General features: G+C 42.4%; 1 protein-coding gene across 1 annotated transcript; it reads left to right on the top strand.

Moving 5' to 3' along the window:
* The first annotated feature begins 4,157 nt into the window (after positions 1 to 4,157).
* LOC140907060 (leukocyte elastase inhibitor-like) lies at positions 4,158 to 17,018 on the top strand. Its single transcript, XM_073332197.1, has 7 exons — positions 4,158 to 4,241; positions 6,618 to 6,794; positions 10,284 to 10,421; positions 11,748 to 11,865; positions 12,521 to 12,663; positions 13,758 to 13,925; positions 15,361 to 17,018. The coding sequence occupies exons 2-7, from the start codon at positions 6,627 to 6,629 to the stop codon at positions 15,760 to 15,762; spliced, it is 1,137 nt and encodes a 378-aa protein (XP_073188298.1). The 5' UTR covers positions 4,158 to 4,241; positions 6,618 to 6,626; the 3' UTR covers positions 15,763 to 17,018.
* Positions 17,019 to 17,269: the final 251 nt, after the last annotated feature.

Below are 17,269 nucleotides of genomic sequence, written 5' to 3'. Positions count from 1 at the left end.
CAGGAGGTCATCTAGTCCAACCCCCTGCTCAAAGCAGGACCCATCCCCAATTAAATCATCCCAGCCAGGGCTTTGTCAAGCCTGACCTTAAAAACTTCTAAGGAAGGAGATTCCACCACCTCCCTAGGTAACGCATTCCAGTGTTTCACCAACCTCCTAGTGAAAATTTTTTTCCTAATATCCAACCTAAACCTCCCCCACTGCAACTTGAGACCATTACTCCTTGTCCTGTCCTCTTCTACCACTGAGAATAGTCTAGAACCATCCTCTCTGGAACCACCTCTCAGGTAGTTGAAAGCAGCTATCAAATCCCCCCTCATTCTTCTCTTCTGCAGACTAAACAATCCCAGTTCCCTCAGCCTCTCCTCATAAGTCATGTGTTCCAGACCCCTAATCGTTTTTGTTGCCCTTCGCTGGACTCTCTCCAATTTATCCACATCCTTCTTGTAGTGTGGGGCCCAAAACTGGACACAGTACTCCAGATGAGGTCTCACCAATGTCGAATAGAGGGGGATGATCACATCCCTCGATCTGCTCACTATGCCCCTACTTATACATCCCAAAATGCCATTGGCCTTCTTGGCAACAAGGGCACACTGCTGACTCATAGCCAGCTTCTCGTCCACTGTCACCCGTAGGTCCTTTTCCGCAGAACTGCTGCCTAGCCATTCGGTCCCTAGTCTGTAGCTGTGCATTGGGTTCATCCGTCCTTAATGCAGGACCCTGCACTTATCCTTATTGAACCTCATCAGATTTCTTTTGGCCCAATCCTCCAATTTGTCTAGGTCCCTCTGTATCCTATCCCTGCCCTCCAGCATATCTACCACTCCTCCTAGTTTAGTATCATCCGCAAATTTGCTGAGAGTGCAATCCACACCATCCTCCAGATCATTTATGAAGATATTGAACAAAACTGGCCCCAGGACCGACCCCGGGGCACTCCACTTGACACCGGCTGCCAACTAGACATGGAGCCATTGATCACTACCTGTTGAGCCCAACAATCTAGCCAACTTTCTACCCACCTTATAGTGCATTCATCCAGCCCATACTTCTTTAACTTGCTGACAAGAATACTGTGGGAGACAGTGTCAAAAGCTTTGCTAAAAGCTTTATACTGTGACAACACCCAATGGTTCCAAGCAGAATGGGAGCCCCATTGGTAGGCACTGTACAAACTCAAGAAAGAAAGTCTCTGCCCTGAAGAGTTCAGTCAAAACAAACAAGATCTACGCAGGGAGGGGAAATGGGCTATGCTGTGCAAGCACAGTGATTGGCTGGTAGGCATGCATCTTATTAATTCCGTGGGGGCATTTGTTTTTAATGTAAACTTTCATTAATTAATCTTCCATGTAACCATAGTTAATCACTTAAAAAAAAAAAGCCTCCCCAGCTGGTGGTTTCATTACCTTTCTGAGGACAACCATCCTATACCAACACGTAAGCTGGGCTGCTTCACTATTTGCCTTCTGCTTTCCTACTTTGGACTGACTAAAATATCACTGCAGCCAGTCAGAAGAACCCTTCAACAACTATGCTGATTACACAGTCCCTGGAGCTCATCTCACCAGCTGGAAGAGAAGGGAAGATTTCCCATCTGGCTGTTGAGCAAACACACAACTATTGTCTCCAATTACATTACTCTACCTACTTTAAAAAGTGGAGGTTGTTATTGCAACAGAGAGGGGAAGGGTGCTCATCATCTTCATTTCAAAGGTGGGATATTACCTAATAAATGGTCACCTGAACATCAGTGGTGTCTCCCCTATAAGACTAGACTCATGAAGGCCTGGGTAACATTTGTTGTTTCCTTAGTGTATTTCCTTTACCTGATGATGTCACAGCCAGCAGTACCCAGTGTGATTCTGCACGCTCAGAGAGGCAAAGGAAGCACTGTGGCTGGAAAAAGGCAGGTAGCTCCAGGGGTCAGGTACTTTCTGCCTTTCAGTCATGTAGCCCCATGAATTCTTCCAATGTTGTAACTACCAGATAAATAAACTAAATGAACTTGAACAAAGTTTACCATACTATATCTATGTACACATGGGCTTACCAATCTGAGCAAAAAAAAAAAAAAAAAAAAAATTAAGAATAGAAGACTACGTTACTGGACCCCATATTATGTCATGCTAGAGTACAGCAACAAAGAAAAGGCAATGGCTGAAAAGGTGTTTCTGTGGGGGACAGCCTGCTCCCTCACTCGAGGCAGTAAAAATTGTCCACATGATTGAAGCGTGGATAATACCAGCAGTCTAGGTCTGTCCGCCTTTTTCCAGCCTACATACTGCCTCCTGCAGAGTTCATAAAATCTCACTAGCAAGAGCTCCTCTCTATTCCTCTGAAAAGGCAAACAAAAATTTGGCAGGACAGTTACATATCAGGATAAGGGGCTTAGAGATCTTTCCTGCAAATGTCAGTCTCATGCATCTGAGGGAAGTAATAAACCTCCGACTGATAGAAGCTGGGAGGGGAAGACAGCAGTAGATTTCCCTAAAATTGCCCTGTTCTATACACTCCACCCGAAGCTCTGGTGCTCACCACTGGCAAGAGACAAGATATTGGGCTTGATGGACCATTGGTTGGACCCATTGGTTCTTATGCATATTCCTCTCTTTTGACACTCTTTTTGTGTAAAATTTAAAGTCATTTCCTCTCTTGATAAAGATTTTGTCATTTGTTTTAAGGGGATATTTCAGTCTGTCCTCATTGTATCATCATTGTTTCACATCTAAAGGTGTTGCCAAGCCCCTTGTGGGGGAATTATTTAAAGCTGCTGTGGTAACAATATGGGGCTAGACGTGAGATCTGAGACGTATAGACCTTGAGCAAATTATTTGACCGGTTTCCAACCCCATTCACCTATTTGTAAATAATCTCTGTATTACAAAGTTGGTTTACTTATTTGTAAAGCATTCTGAAATCCTTGGAAGGAGCTATAATGCAACATAGTACCAATTTCAGCCTTTTCTAAACCCAACTGGAGAGAGAGAAAACCATAGTTACAGTACAGGAATTTTGTGTTTGGAAACTGTTCATTCTTCAATAAAGACATTGAGCCAAGTTTTGCTCAGTTACACAGTGTGAATACGAACTAGTGGAGTAGCTCTGTATTTACAGTGCAGGGCTGAAAACAAAATTCAAGACACAATCTGCAGTTAGATAGTACAGAGAAAACTGCAGTTATGGCTGAATTTCTAGTGGAATACAACGTGGCTGTTGAACCTGCTACTACCAAGCTGCAAGCTGTGCTGTGCCTGGAAGGGAAGGGCTTCTGGCAGGTGGGTGAGGAGAAAGGTGCCCTCTCCCTGCCAACCGTCAGACAGCAATTTTCCTTGTTTCACAAACAGAAAACTGGGGCACAGACTGCAGGAAAAGAGAACACGAGAGTATGCTGTTTTCTCTCAGTCTCAGCCCCTTTCCTATACTATCTACTACTCGATTCTTTTCGAGTCTATTTATCACCCCCGGGGCAATCCCACCCCTCTTTCTTGCACCCACACGTCTCTTTTCTCCTCTTCCTCATGAGGAGTTTTCTGTTCTCTGTTTTTTCTGTCTCGTGTCTTGTCATAATTTTCTTTCACTCATTTTTTTCTTCTGAACTTTATTTTCTTCTTTTCTGCCTTCCCACCACTTCCTCCTAGCTCCCCCCTCCTGACTTGAAGCTTGCCCCCCCCCCGCCCTTATTCCTCTCTTCTGCCCACCATTTGGCGCCCTCGCCCACAAAGGCCTTAGGGACCCTGAGAATTCACCTGCCACCAGTCTCGCCCTAGTGCCTCACCCCCAGCTCTAGCAAAGGCAGAGGCGCTGAGAACGCTGGTCGAAGAGAAGCTCTTACCTCCCACACCTGGTCCCTACCCTGGGACTCAGGGGGCTACAACACCCCTGCACACGGAGTTCCTGCCTACACCCTTCCACCCAGCCAGCTGTAGCCGGTTCATCCCCTTCCCCACCTTTCCTTCCTCCTCCCCTCCCGAGCCAGTCCCTCCACCCTTCCTCAAGAGAGGGCCTCCCCCTCCCGCAGTAACACCGCACCCAGCTCGTCTGGCCGAGCGGCCGCGACCGGAGCCGCACCCCGCCCTAAGGCTCGTCCCGTCCCGTCCCGTCCTGTCCCCGGCCCCGGCCCAGCCCGGCCTGCGCACACACTCCCCGCCCGGGGCCTGGCTAACACACGCAGGGCTGAGTCACCGGCTCACGTGTCTCTTCCACTGCCTGGAACCAGTGAATCCCCAGCCGGCTGCAGGGTAAGAAACCAGCTTGCGGTGAATTTGTCCCAGTCCGAGAGCGGGGGAGGGGGATGCTCATTGGCTCCCAGAAACGGGGCTAAGGGGACGTCCCTGCGCCACGGGCTGGCGACCGATCAGGCGCCTGCGATCTGCCCCCCTCCAGTGTATTAGAAACGTGCAGCTTGGGCTGGTCGGGACCGCCTTCGCCTGTTCTCCCCCCCCCCCCCCCCACTTCCCCCGTATTGCTAGGGGGGACACGGAGGAAGCAGTGCCGGAACCTCTCCCACCAGCCCCCAGGGCGGGGAAGCTGCTTCGCAATAGCCTGCCCATGGCAAGTTCTCCGCAGCCTTCCAGGGAGAGCCCTGGATGCAGTTTCTCCTCCTCTTTCCTTACGATTTGTCTCCTCGACTTTACCCCGCGGGCAGAAGCAAAACGTGTCCACACTTAAAACGGCAGCAGTTAAACATCACAACTTCAGGTTTCAGAGTAGCAGCCGTGTTAGTCTGTATTCGCAAAAAGAAAAGGAGGACTTGTGGCACCTTAGAGACTAACCAATTTATTTGAGCATAAGCTTTTGTGAGCTACAGCTCAATGAAGTGAGCTGTAGCTCACAAAAGCTTATGCTCAAATAAATTGGTTAGTCTCTAAGGTGCCACAAGTATCACAACTTCAGCGTGTGGACAGACCCCCAGAGGCCAGAGAGCCTGCCTGTGCTGCAGCAAATACCTAATGGTGGGGCAGTGGCATGATTCATGAACATATAGTTATTTGTTTTAATTAAAACATAGTTTAGTTCCACGTATGGGACAAGACACAGTTTGTTTTTAATCTGTGTCTGAAGAAAATCAGTTGTTAGCGTATTTGTTAAAGTTGATTGAAATTGGGAAAAATTCATGTTTTAATGAAAAATTGTTGCTATTTTAATGAAAGAAGGGGTTTTTTTTCATTAATTTCCTACCCTCCCTTTTTTTTAAAAAATAAGCTCTAATGTGTCCTGATCTCAGTGGAGAGAGGGGGGGAAATTTATTGAAGATTGAGGCAAATACCTACAATGTTGGGGGAAAAGTAGAAACATCGTCTTTTGCTTTAAATTCATTTTTAGTGGAGAATTAGACAAAGCAGAATTGCAAAAGTTAAGAACATTAGAACGGCCTTACTGGATCAGACCAAAGGTCCATCTAGCCCAGTATCCTGTCTTCCAGCAGTGGTCAGTGCCAGGTGCCCCAGAGGGAAGGAACAGAACAGGTAACCATCAAGTGATCCATCCCCTGTCACCCTGTCCCATCTTCTGGCAAACTAGCCGTTGAAAAGTTATAGAAGAGTCAGTAGCTTTCGAAACCTGAATGTGTCCCTGCTGTCAGTTAAAGGGCCTAATCATACATTTTAGAGTTTGTGTAGAACTACCATAGCAGGGCACAGTTTTATAACATGGTTTGGGGATTTGTGTGTGTGTGTATATATGGGACAAAACCATGTTTTAACAATAGTCCTGATCCTGAGCAACAACTCTGATTTGTAGTGTCAGCAACATAGACTATTGAGTTTAAAATAAATTTTAGAATGAAAAGGAATTATAAATGGCTAAATCCTGCAGTCCTTACTCCCCCTGAAATCAGTGCGGGATTTGCCTGCAGGTGTAGGCAAACAAAATAAATTGGGCAATTTAAATCAATATACAAAAGGATTTTGCAGCATCAGGCCCAGGCTTTGTATAGTCTATATTTCACTTTTGATTTCAAAACTCCAGCTCTCGTGTACACATTTGGTTCCATTCTTGGGCTCTGATCCTGCAAAGATTTAGGCACAAACTAAACATGATACACTGTGAGTAATCCCAGTAAATTCAATGAGTTCTCACAGTGCATGAAGTTAAGCAGATGTGTAAGTTTTTGGAGGGCTGGGACCTTAATATGGTGTGGTCTGCTCAACAGAAACAGATCTCAGATGAGATGGAGATTTAAGTACCTTTCACCAGCTACTATATTGGATGTCTTACTGTATTGCAATTAATAAATCCACTGGTGGGAAAACAAGGAGGAGGTCACCCACCAGTTGTCTTGACTGTCTCTGGTTTGTGAATTTGGAATAAGAGGACTATAGTGTCTATTCCTGCAAGCTCCTTAACCTTTGTTTGTTCCAAATTTAGAAATAAGAGGCTACTGAAGTTTATTATATAACATCTGTAAGGTTGGTGTAACCAATCTACTAGCTGTTATATCTTATTTATGTGAATTTGTTAATGTGTGAGGAAGGTAAACGGAAGTTAATATTCCTGATTTCCATATGGTACAAATGCTCGTTTGTTAGTTTCACCTTTGCTCTGCGTAACACAGGGCATTTAGTTTTTGTAAAATCACTACCTGGAGCCTTGATTGCACTTGTTTTGTTTTTCAGTTTGTAACCATGGAGAAACTGAGTAATGCAAACACCCATTTTGCTCTCGATCTGTTTAGAAAGTTGAATGAAACCAACACAACAGGAAATATCTTCTTCTCGCCAGTCAGTATTTCTGCTGCACTGGCCATGGTCCTTTTAGGGGCCAAAGGTAACACAGAGACACAGCTGCTGAAGGTCAGCAAAAATTTCTTTCTTGTATAGATTTTTAATATTACAGAAAATAAGTTTTAAGAGAAAAAATATAAGAATTCATTGACCCTTCATATTGTTTCCCACTTAATTCAGTCACTGATTAATTTGATCAAAACCTCTGGAACCAAATTATTTTTTAATTTGTTTTCATGCCTTTTGATGCTAAGTTTAGGGCTGCCCCAAGCCCCCAGTTCGAAAGAGCCCACAAACTGAGCGGTGTTGCAACCTAGTATGCCAGGTCACAGTGCCTGGAGAGGGAAGCAAGGCCCAGTCCCACAGGACAGGAGTCATCGCTGTAGGGGTGAGTGCAGGGTGGGCTCACTCTCCACTCCCCGCCCTATAATTTTTTTTTGGAAGGGAGGAGAGCTTCTGTTTCAGATTTTGCCCAAAGCCCCTGTGCGACTCTGACAAAGAGATCTGTGATTTTGTAATACATAATGTTACGCATACTGCTGCCATGTTAAAAAAAAACACTCAACCCACCTCCCCCTCCTTAAATTTAAAGTATCAGAACTATGATAATGCATGATGACAATATCTTAGCATGAGATCATGAATTTTGTAAAATGACGGGATTGTTATCTCCCACAAGACACATACAAAAAGAAAAGGAGTACTTGTGGCACCTTAGTCTCTAAGGTGCCACAAGTACTCCTTTTCTTTTTGCGAATACAGATTAACACGGCTGTCACTCTGAAGACACATACAACAGTCCCTTCCAACCCTGATATTCTATGATTCTATTCTATGAACTGCTCTGTGGCAAATGCTAGATGTGAATCTTATTTTAATTCCCCTCACAGTTAATGTTGTTTGCAGTGGTGGTGTAGCCATGTTGGTCCCAAGATATTAGAAAGGCAAGGTGGGTGAGATCATATCTTTTATTGGACCAACTTGTGTTGGTGAGAGAGACAAGCTTTTGAGCTATAGAGAGCTCTTCTTCAGGTCTCGGAAAGGTACAGTTACGCTAAACAATCTGTTCCAACTTGTATTTAAGTAGTTAACACATCTTTCAAGGGACCATTCAAGGTGAAGTGGCCCATTAATACCCCTGCAGTATTAGGACAAAAAATGGACTGTTAGTGGATTACATCTTGGTGTAATAAACCATAAATCCTGACCTCTCAGTCCCCATCCTCAAACAAAACCTGCACAACACCTTCCAAAGACAAGCCTGGACACTTAAATTCATAACTTTGCCAGACACCAAAAATCATGATCTTAATAAAGACACTGGATTTATGGTTTATTACAGCAATCTGTAACCCACTAGCCCCCCCTTTTTATTCTGTGACTACAGGGGTATTAACGAGCTGCTTCACCTTGAATGGCCCCTTAGAATATGTGCTAACTATTTATGCTAAACTACCTGTTTTATCTTAAAAAGAAAAGGAGGACTTGTGGCACTTTAGAGACTAACCAATCTCTAACGTGCCACAAGTCCAATCTCTAACGTGCCACAAGTCCTCCTGTTTTTTTGCGAATACAGACTAACACGGCTGCTACTCTGAAACCTGTTTTATCTTGTATTTGGCTGTGACACTGAATACCTTTCCCAGACCTGAAGAGCTCTGTGTATCTTGAAAGCTTGTCTCTTTCACCAACAGAAGTTGGTCCAATAAAAAATATTCTCACCTACCTTCTCATTCAGAGTCAAGTCATTACCAGTCTCATATCAAAAATGATCTGAATGAGATCAGCCACAATAGTAATATGCAGCGCGTTGTAGACTAATATTTTCAAAAATTGGTGCCTAATGTTCTAAATAAGGCCCTGATTGGAGATTATTTCCTTTTCAGCACACCATTTAAGTGCTTAAGTCTTGAAGGCCTTAAACACATGCTTAACTTTAAAGGCTTACTGTATTTTGTGTTTTCACTGTATTTGCTATATTTTGCGCCTGATAGCCCTGATCCAGACCCTACAGAAATCAATGGAAAGACTCCCTTTGAGTTCCATGGGCTTTGATCAGGCATTTCCACATAGCTTTACATTAGCCATATTTTTTAATAACAAAAGCTTTAAGGTATTCAATTTTGTTTTATTACTGTGGCTGGCCCCAGTTCTAGTGAAATCAATGGGAGTACTCAGCAGGGGTTAACACTGTTGAATATAAGCAAGGGTTGAAGAATTGAGCTCTTTGTGTTCAGCCTTTATCAAATTCAGCGTGTGAACAAGCTGCAAACTGCATTAACTAGTGCAGTGAAGATTTCCTGTAGGTTAAATTCTGGTTTTAGAGATGGGAGATTTCAAAATTAGTATTTATTAATTTTAAATTACAAAAAACAATTCTGGATGGCAGTGTTGGTACTAATTTTACGTGGGATTTATTGCTTAAAAGTGATTCAGCTATTCATGGTTTTCTGTTTTATTGGAATGTCACATGCAGTTGTAAAAGGATATGTTTGAATTCACTCTGCTGGGGGTCACAATATATTTGTTTAAGAATATTGTCTCCTTTGTATTGTTGGCTTTAGGGGCGGCTCTTTTAGGTTATGAGGCAGTATTGCGTTATCCATTAGAACAGTAAAACTATTTAATCACTACATGTCAGACCTGAACTTTGTACAGAAACTAACAGCCCAACCCAGGTTGAACCTATTCAGAGTAGAAATAGCATGAAAAGGGGCTAAAAAACCTACACTGAGACAACTTTCAACATGCTTATCTGTGATACTTTATGTTCTAATTCAAAGTACTTTGTAATATTTGTGAAAATACATTACAACCATCATCGGGGGGGGGGGCAGAGAATCTTGTGGGAAAGGTTATAGCTACCAAAGATTTTGAGTTGCATGTGGATATTTGTTTCTGTGGGTCATGGACCCATTTCATAGTGCCTTAATACTGCATCTTTTCACCTATACTAAGCAGATTGAAACTCCCCAGGACACCTAGGCCTGATGCAAAGCCCATTGAAGTCAATAGGAATCTTTCCATAGAGTTAAATGGGCTTTGGATCAGGTCCCTAGACCGTGTCCTATGTGTGGACTCTGGTTTAGTTTAGCTTTATCCAAATATTTCTCTGTGCATTGAAGATCCTTGGTACACTCTCATTGGCCCATCTAGATTCAGGTAGATCTCTCCATAATGCATATATCCTGTTGAGTAACTTGTCTCTGAGAAGTACTTGTGGCATAAGCTTTTGTGGGGGGCCGTCAGGGAACAGGGGTTTGGATGGGGCAGGTGTTCGGGGGGCCTGTCAGGGGTCCAGAAGCAGTGGGAGGGGGGTTTAATGGGGAGGGCCGGGCCATGCCCCCGTCCCCTAATCGGCCCGCTATACAATTTCCAAAACCCGATGCGGCCCTCAGGCCAAAAAGTTTGCCCACCCCTGCACTAGCTGAAGTTTTCAAATAGCTTACAATTAGAAGGCAAGCAGTGGTTGTTTGTTTTTCCTCCTGACTCCAAGGGCCTGATCATTCAAACACTTACCAAGTATTCTGTATTAATTGATAATTTCTTTTAATCCAGACCTTTCATTTTGATGTTGTTGAAGAGCTTCATCCAAGATTTCAGACCCTGACCTCTGACATAAACAGAAGTGGAGCTTCCTATCTGTTGAAGCTTGCCAGTCGGCTTTATGGAGAGAAGACCTACACTTTTTTAGCAGTAAGTTCATGCAGAAACTCATGTGACAGAATTCCTGTAGAATTTTTCAAAACTCAATCATCAGTTACTTCCCATTTCCGTTAGGGCCTGGTCCTGCCCCTCTTGAAGTCAGTGGCAAAACTCCCACTGGAACAGGATTTATATAAAACCTTAATACAATTTGGAATTAATTTAGTAAACTGCATAACTGCCATGTTATTGATTGATTCCAAGCAGAATAACTTAATTATTTGCATATTTATGAGGTAAAAATTTTGAGGTCAGTTGAAGGACCCACAAGGCAAACTATTTTTGGCTACAAATTTAGCATCCTGTTTTGGGAAGTAGCAGTCTGATATCCACTTGTGCTTCTGGCTCTCAAACTGATAAATCTGTAAATATGAGGGGTGTGGGGGAAGAGGGAGATTTTTAAGGGCACAAATGGTTTTCAGTGGGGCTTGTGCTGCTATGTCACGGAGGTATTTTTGAAAATTCCATCCACTAGCTATATCAGTGGTACACCACCTGATGTACTTTAAAACCAGCATATCTTCAACTGGTGAAATTCACCCCTATGCAGAGAGCCTACATGAGGACTGATGGCCACTTATGTCCCACTTACACTCTGAGTGGGAGTTCACTAGTGCCTAGGCTTGTATGGGCCTGTTGCACGGGGGTGAACATCAACCAATTTAAAAAAAGTCTAAACACTGAAACATCAGTAATAAGTCATCAGTTCATATTCGTGCATGATGGGAGCATTGAAATATTAGCGTTGTTCACCTGTATCTGTCAGAAACAAAAATAATAAAATGCAAGATCAGTTCCTCCAACCCTTGAGATAGACAGATTCTTTAGCTGACCTAAGTTAGTGTTGTTTCACTAGGCTCTAAATAGGCTTGGCAGAATTTTATTTTTATTTTTTTATAATTTTGGCAGATAATATTTTTAAACATTTTTTCCTTTATATTTATCAATTTAAATTTTTAGTTGTTGGAAATTATAGGGGGGTTCTAACAATGGGCGGATCAGACAGTAATGATTTAATGACGGTAGAGATTCAAAAAGTTAAGCTACATAACAGTTAAAATACAAATTGTCAACATCATATGTCAAAATATACAAACCAAAGATCCTTAAATCAAACTCTAGCAAGCAGCATTTTTTGTGCTGTGCCTATCCGTAAATTTCAATTATTATTGATGGAAATGTCTTTTCATCAGTTTGTATATGTAGGATGAAATAGATGTTTACCGACAAGTACTGAAAAAAGTCTAATTCTTCCAAACATAGCTATAAAGATATCTATGTGCAATGAAAGCTATTCTTTCTGACTGTGTATTCTAGGACTTCTTGACTAAGACTCAGAAATTATATGCAGCTGATTTGGCTACGGTTGACTTTCTACATGCTTCAGATGAAGCAAGGAAACAAATTAACCAGTGGGTAGGGGAGCAGACTGAAGGTAAGAGATTTTGGTTAGTTAAATAAATCTTTTTGTGGCTACTCAATAGGAATATGTCCTCATTTTCTGCTGCCATTAGAATTGTTCCATCTTGTTATGGGATATCCAATAACATGGCTGGTAAAACCAGAGAATGCATGAGCATGGTGTTTATGGCAGCTAGATAACTCAAAAGACATTTACATTTTCATACATTAAGGCCAACAATTGTTGCCTAAATATGGATTTAGGAGCCTAAGTTTAGGCATCTGGTTTTGAAAATCTTGGTCTTATTATAGATTTCTAAATCATGTAGCCCTAATTTTTGGGTGCCCAACTGCAGGTTCCTTAAAGAAGCCCTGTTGCCAGATGGCATATGCTCACCACTTTCTGAAAATCAGGCCCCTTTAAGTTGTCTTGAGTTGAGCACCCAAAAATTGAAGCATTTCTGAAAATTTAGGCCGTAAGGGTTTACACTTTTGTGAAATTATATATGGACTGTTATGATATGCAGCATAATGAAGTACAGTACAATAGAGAATGGCACTTAAATATATTGTATTTGAATCAGGGGAAAATATCAGAAATCTTTTCTTGAATTAAGACAGTGGATTTTTTAAAATGTAAATATGTATAGTGTAAAATAATGTTGTAATGATTTTTTATTTCTTTGAAGGTAAAATCCCCAACCTGTTGTCTGAGGGCTCGGTTAGTAATATGACCAAACTAGTGTTGGTGAATGCTATTTATTTCAAAGGAAATTGGGCTGAGAAATTTAAAGAAGCAGACACGACACAAATGCCATTTCGATTAAATAAGGTAATGTAGATACATTCGGTTATCTTTTTGCTTGTAGAATATCTATAAAGGGAAGCTGTCAGGTAATTTAGGCCCCAAATTAAAGTTTTTGTAAAAGATTTTAAAATTACAAACCAAATACGAATAGAAGCATTTTCATGTTTTTGGTTTTTTTAAATGTGTTCAAACAGTTTTTTGTTTGGATATATAAACATTTTCCTGCAGTCAGTGGGCTAGACTCTGTGTTTCACTGCTCGTCCATTTTCTGCAGGAATGTAAGAGTGGAGGAAAATGTGGCATGTAGGTACATTTGCCTCTCCCATACTCTGTCTCTGGTGAGGGACCTGTTTTCTCCAAATACAATTTAGTGTAGCTTTAAATTATGCTTTTAATGCCTCCCTGGAAGCAGTTATGCTATCTGAGCGTAGCTGAATCACCATATACTTTGGCCAAGGCTTCTTTCCTTGTCATATATGCCCCTTATGCCAGGGACTGTGGGAAGAACCATGCTAGGGTTGCTAATTTTGCTTGGACGTATTCCTGAAGGTTTCCTCACATGACAATAATCTTTAATTAAAGATGAATTCTTGGAGATTCCAGGACAGTCCTGGAGGGTTGGCAATGCAGAGCAATCTATTAGTTCTACAGTGCCTGGGGATAGCTTTTACACTGGGGATATTTCTCACAGGCCGTTAACACAGTTTGTGGCCCCTCTTGCTATTGGAGGAGCATAGAGGAGCTACAGTTGAATGAAGAATCTGGGCTAGTTTCTACAATCGAAGAAGGAAGCATTATGCTAGGCAAGAGAAACCAAAAGCAAAACTGAACATAATAATTCTTAGCATTTACGTAGTACCAAGTCTTCAAATAATTGTTAATAAATCCAGCATTAGTGAATCTGACCTGTGTATATGTTCATTGCCTAAGATGACGGAGGTGGGCAGAGAGAGTAAACCATACAGTGAAAAGTAATTTAGATTTTAAAAGTCAATTTTAATCTAAGATATTGTTAAAAACATAGGTAAAGAAATCTGAGTTTTAATTTGTCAGTCTTCTTTTAATTTACGAAAAATATTAATTAAAAAAATTTTCTTTATTTTTTGTAAACCATTCAGAATGAAAAAAAGACAGTGCAAATGATGTATCAGAAAAATACATTTCCTTTTGGATACATCTCTGAACTGAAATGTTGTATGCTAGAGCTTCCCTATGACGGAAAAGAACTTAGCATGATCATCTTGTTACCTGATGACATTGATGATAACTCCACTGGACTCCAGCAGGTGATTTATACAAGCCAATCTCAGTTTCTGCTTGGATGGCATTTCACAGTTTTACTGTAATATAGAACCTTGTTTTTAGTCTGCCTCTCACCCATTCAAAAGCCCACAAATTTTAACCTTCAACATTATGCCTTCACCTGTTTGACCTACCAATAGAACAGTAAAGAATTAATCACAAAAGGGGAAAATCCTGCTGTTTCCATCACCATCCTCGGATAGTCCTTAAGTACTTTCATTGTTTATTTTAGAAGTGTAGTAGGAGTTTTACTTATCAAATAGAATGATGTAGGGCCAGTTTCCAGTGGTGCATCTGCTATCCAAAGCGGTGCATCTGCTTTGTGTCACGCTGTTGGAGGAATCTGGCCGTGGAGACTGTCTAACTATCCACAAGAGGGTCAGTTCTGAGTAAGGGAGTCTTCTCAAGTTGAGTGGATGCTATGCTAGTCCTCTCCCTTCTGGTGGCATGGGGGTTTGCCTGGAGTCAGTGGCAGATTAATGATTTTGCCGTCCTGGCCCCATATGAACTTGTTTTAGGTTTTTTTTACAAATTCATTTGAACCCAGCGGCAGCTCCTCACGGCCCCCCCAGCTCACCTCCACTCCGCCTCCACCTCCTCCCCCGAGCGCGCTGCTGCCACTCCGCTTCTACCCCCTCCCTCCCAGGCTTGCTGGAAATGGCAAGCCTGGGTGGGAGGGGTTAGAAGCGGAGCAGCGGCACACTCGGAGAAGGAGGCGGCGGTGGAGCAGAGGTGAGCTGGGATGGGGAGCGGTTCCTCTTCCCCTTCCCCCCCCCCGGGTTACTTCCTGGGGCCCACCCCATGCCGCAGCTCACCTCCGCTCCGCCTCCTCCCCTGAACGCACCACCGCTCCGCTTCTCACCCCTCCCTCCCAGCGCTTTCACGCAGCAACCCTGAGCAGGAGGGCGAAGGAGGGGAAACATGGCACGCCTGGGGGAGGAGGCGGGGCCAGGGATTTGGGGAAGGGGCGGAGTTGAGGCAGAGCCGGGTGCGCACGAGCACCCACCGGAGCCAGGTCAAGTTGGCGCCTATGGCTATTATACATTTGCTACCCCTGCAAATTTGCCGCCCTAGGCCTAGGCGATAATATGCCGCTGCCTGGAGTAGGGCAGAAGTTTCCATACACTCTGCTGATGGTCAGTTCAGTCCTTTAGAATTCCATTGGCAGCCCCTGTTACTTACAGCAGCCTTCACTTTGTCAAAGTGCTGCAGAAGCTTTAACCAATTAATTAATCCTCAGAACTGAGCCAGGAGGTAGTTGACAAAGTCTATATTTACTTTACTTTGTATACATATATCATTATAGACCATGTTTTCAATATTGCATTTTACATGTTTTTGGAAGAGAAATACTTTTACACTGGTGGTATTTCAGAATCTCTCTGCACAATTTAATGATCTCTGTGCTTGTAATTCCAGCTAGAGAAGCAGCTCACCTTAGAAAAGCTCCAGGAATGGACACAGCCACAAAATATGCGTCCCATTGATGTTCATGTGCATCTGCCTAAATTTAAGATGGAAAACAGCTATGACCTTAAATCAGATTTATCAGGTCTGGGCCTGCAGGATATATTTGACAGTGGCAAGGCTGACTTGTCTGGAATGTCAGGCTCACAAGACCTCTTTCTATCTGAAATTGTACACAAGTCTTTCATAGAAGTGAATGAAGAAGGCACAGAGGCTGCAGCTGCCACTGCTGGCATTGCTGTGTTCTGCATGCTTCTGGAAGAGGATTTCAATGCTGATCACCCTTTCCTTTACTTCATCCGTCACAACCCAACACAAAGCATACTTTTCTTTGGCAGGTATGCTTCTCCATAAAAGAAGACAGAGCTACAGTTGAGGACCTGATCCTAGTTCCACTTTAACCAGTGGGAACCTGTAATTAAGTTCTTACTATTTTCATTTCAATTCTGCATTTCACAATAGAATGACTACTCAGAAATTGATACCTAAGATCCTTCCTGGGCTTTTTTGCCAATTCCTTAGCACTGATATCTGTTTGGGTACAGTAAAATATGCCTTATGCAATGACTCGCAGGCTGAAAAAGTCTGGTTGCTCAGCACGGTTGATCTTCTAATAAAGGTGAACCAGAATTGAACATAGTACTTCTGAGGATTCTTCAAGGCAGTTACTTGAGTCAGAAAATTCCCTAAAGTATGAACATCCTCTTGTGTCGGTTTTGCAATGTTATTGTGAACTGGCAGTGACTTCCCTTTGGTGTAATTCCCCTCTCTGCTGACTTTGATCCTGTACTTCAATGTGCTTGCTCAGCAGGATAAGTTTGCAAGGCTTTTCCTTTCTTAGAGTCTCTTCTTTTAGAGGCCTTTGAACATAATGTTGTTTGGCATCAGAAGGCACTCAACAGCCGAATGGGCGTTATATTTTGGGATAAAAGGTCAATTAGCATTTGTCTAGAGACATTTTCTATTCTTAGAGAAAGCATTAAGCTGTTTTAAACACATGCAACCCTTACAATCACTGTTTCAGAACTCTAGTATGATATTGCTTCTGAGTGAGGAGGTGGAAACGGGACAGGCAATTTCTTAATAGTTTTTTAAGAAATGTTAACACTTCTGTACATTTTAAACAAAAATTTTAAAACTGTTTTATCCATTTAAAATGTATGGAGATTTTGAGAGGTCTTGAAAGATTTTTCAGATAGTTGAAACTAACTTTCCAAAAGGGCATGCAATCTTGGCCTAAAACTATAATAGCAACACAGGAAGGATTCCTGCTTTCCAGGGAACTGCTTTGTCCGTGTTCCAAATGTCTTAAGTGCAGTTTATGTATATTAATGCTACAGTGAGTTCTCGCCCACGTGGCTGCCTACTGCCTCTTTACAAGCTGAGTTTTGCACCAAATAACAGTTTGACTTCTAGGAACTGGTGTACTTATGTACTCGTAATGTCCTGCTGTTGCTTCCTCTTAGTATTAGTAGCCTGTATAATTTCATGTATATTCTGCGCGGTTATGTCTATGCATTAACAGTATAACCTCAGGTATATTCTGTATCCCTAATTCTGTATTCCTTTGTGAACCTCACTATAACTTTGCCTTGGAACTACAAATAAACGGTTGTATTTAAAAAAAAAAAAAAAAGTATCTGTTTGTCCACAGCAGGCAATTTTATGCACAAAATGTGGCATTTGACAGCACAAAAACAGTTGTATACCTAAGTGATAACACCAAAGTAAGCAAGTGGGTTGGTGGTGTGGTTTGCTATATAAGTTCTCCTTTTGCATTTTCAGAATAGTTGGCTCTAGGCAACAGCCTGTTGCAATGGGAGAGGGAGAGCTGAGAACTGGAGATTAACCCTGGGAAGGG

The sequence above is a fragment of the Lepidochelys kempii genome, chromosome 2, assembly GCF_965140265.1.
Source record: "Lepidochelys kempii isolate rLepKem1 chromosome 2, rLepKem1.hap2, whole genome shotgun sequence".
Taxonomy (NCBI): Eukaryota; Metazoa; Chordata; order Testudines; family Cheloniidae; genus Lepidochelys; species Lepidochelys kempii.
This window is presented reverse-complemented; position numbering and strand designations above follow the sequence as displayed.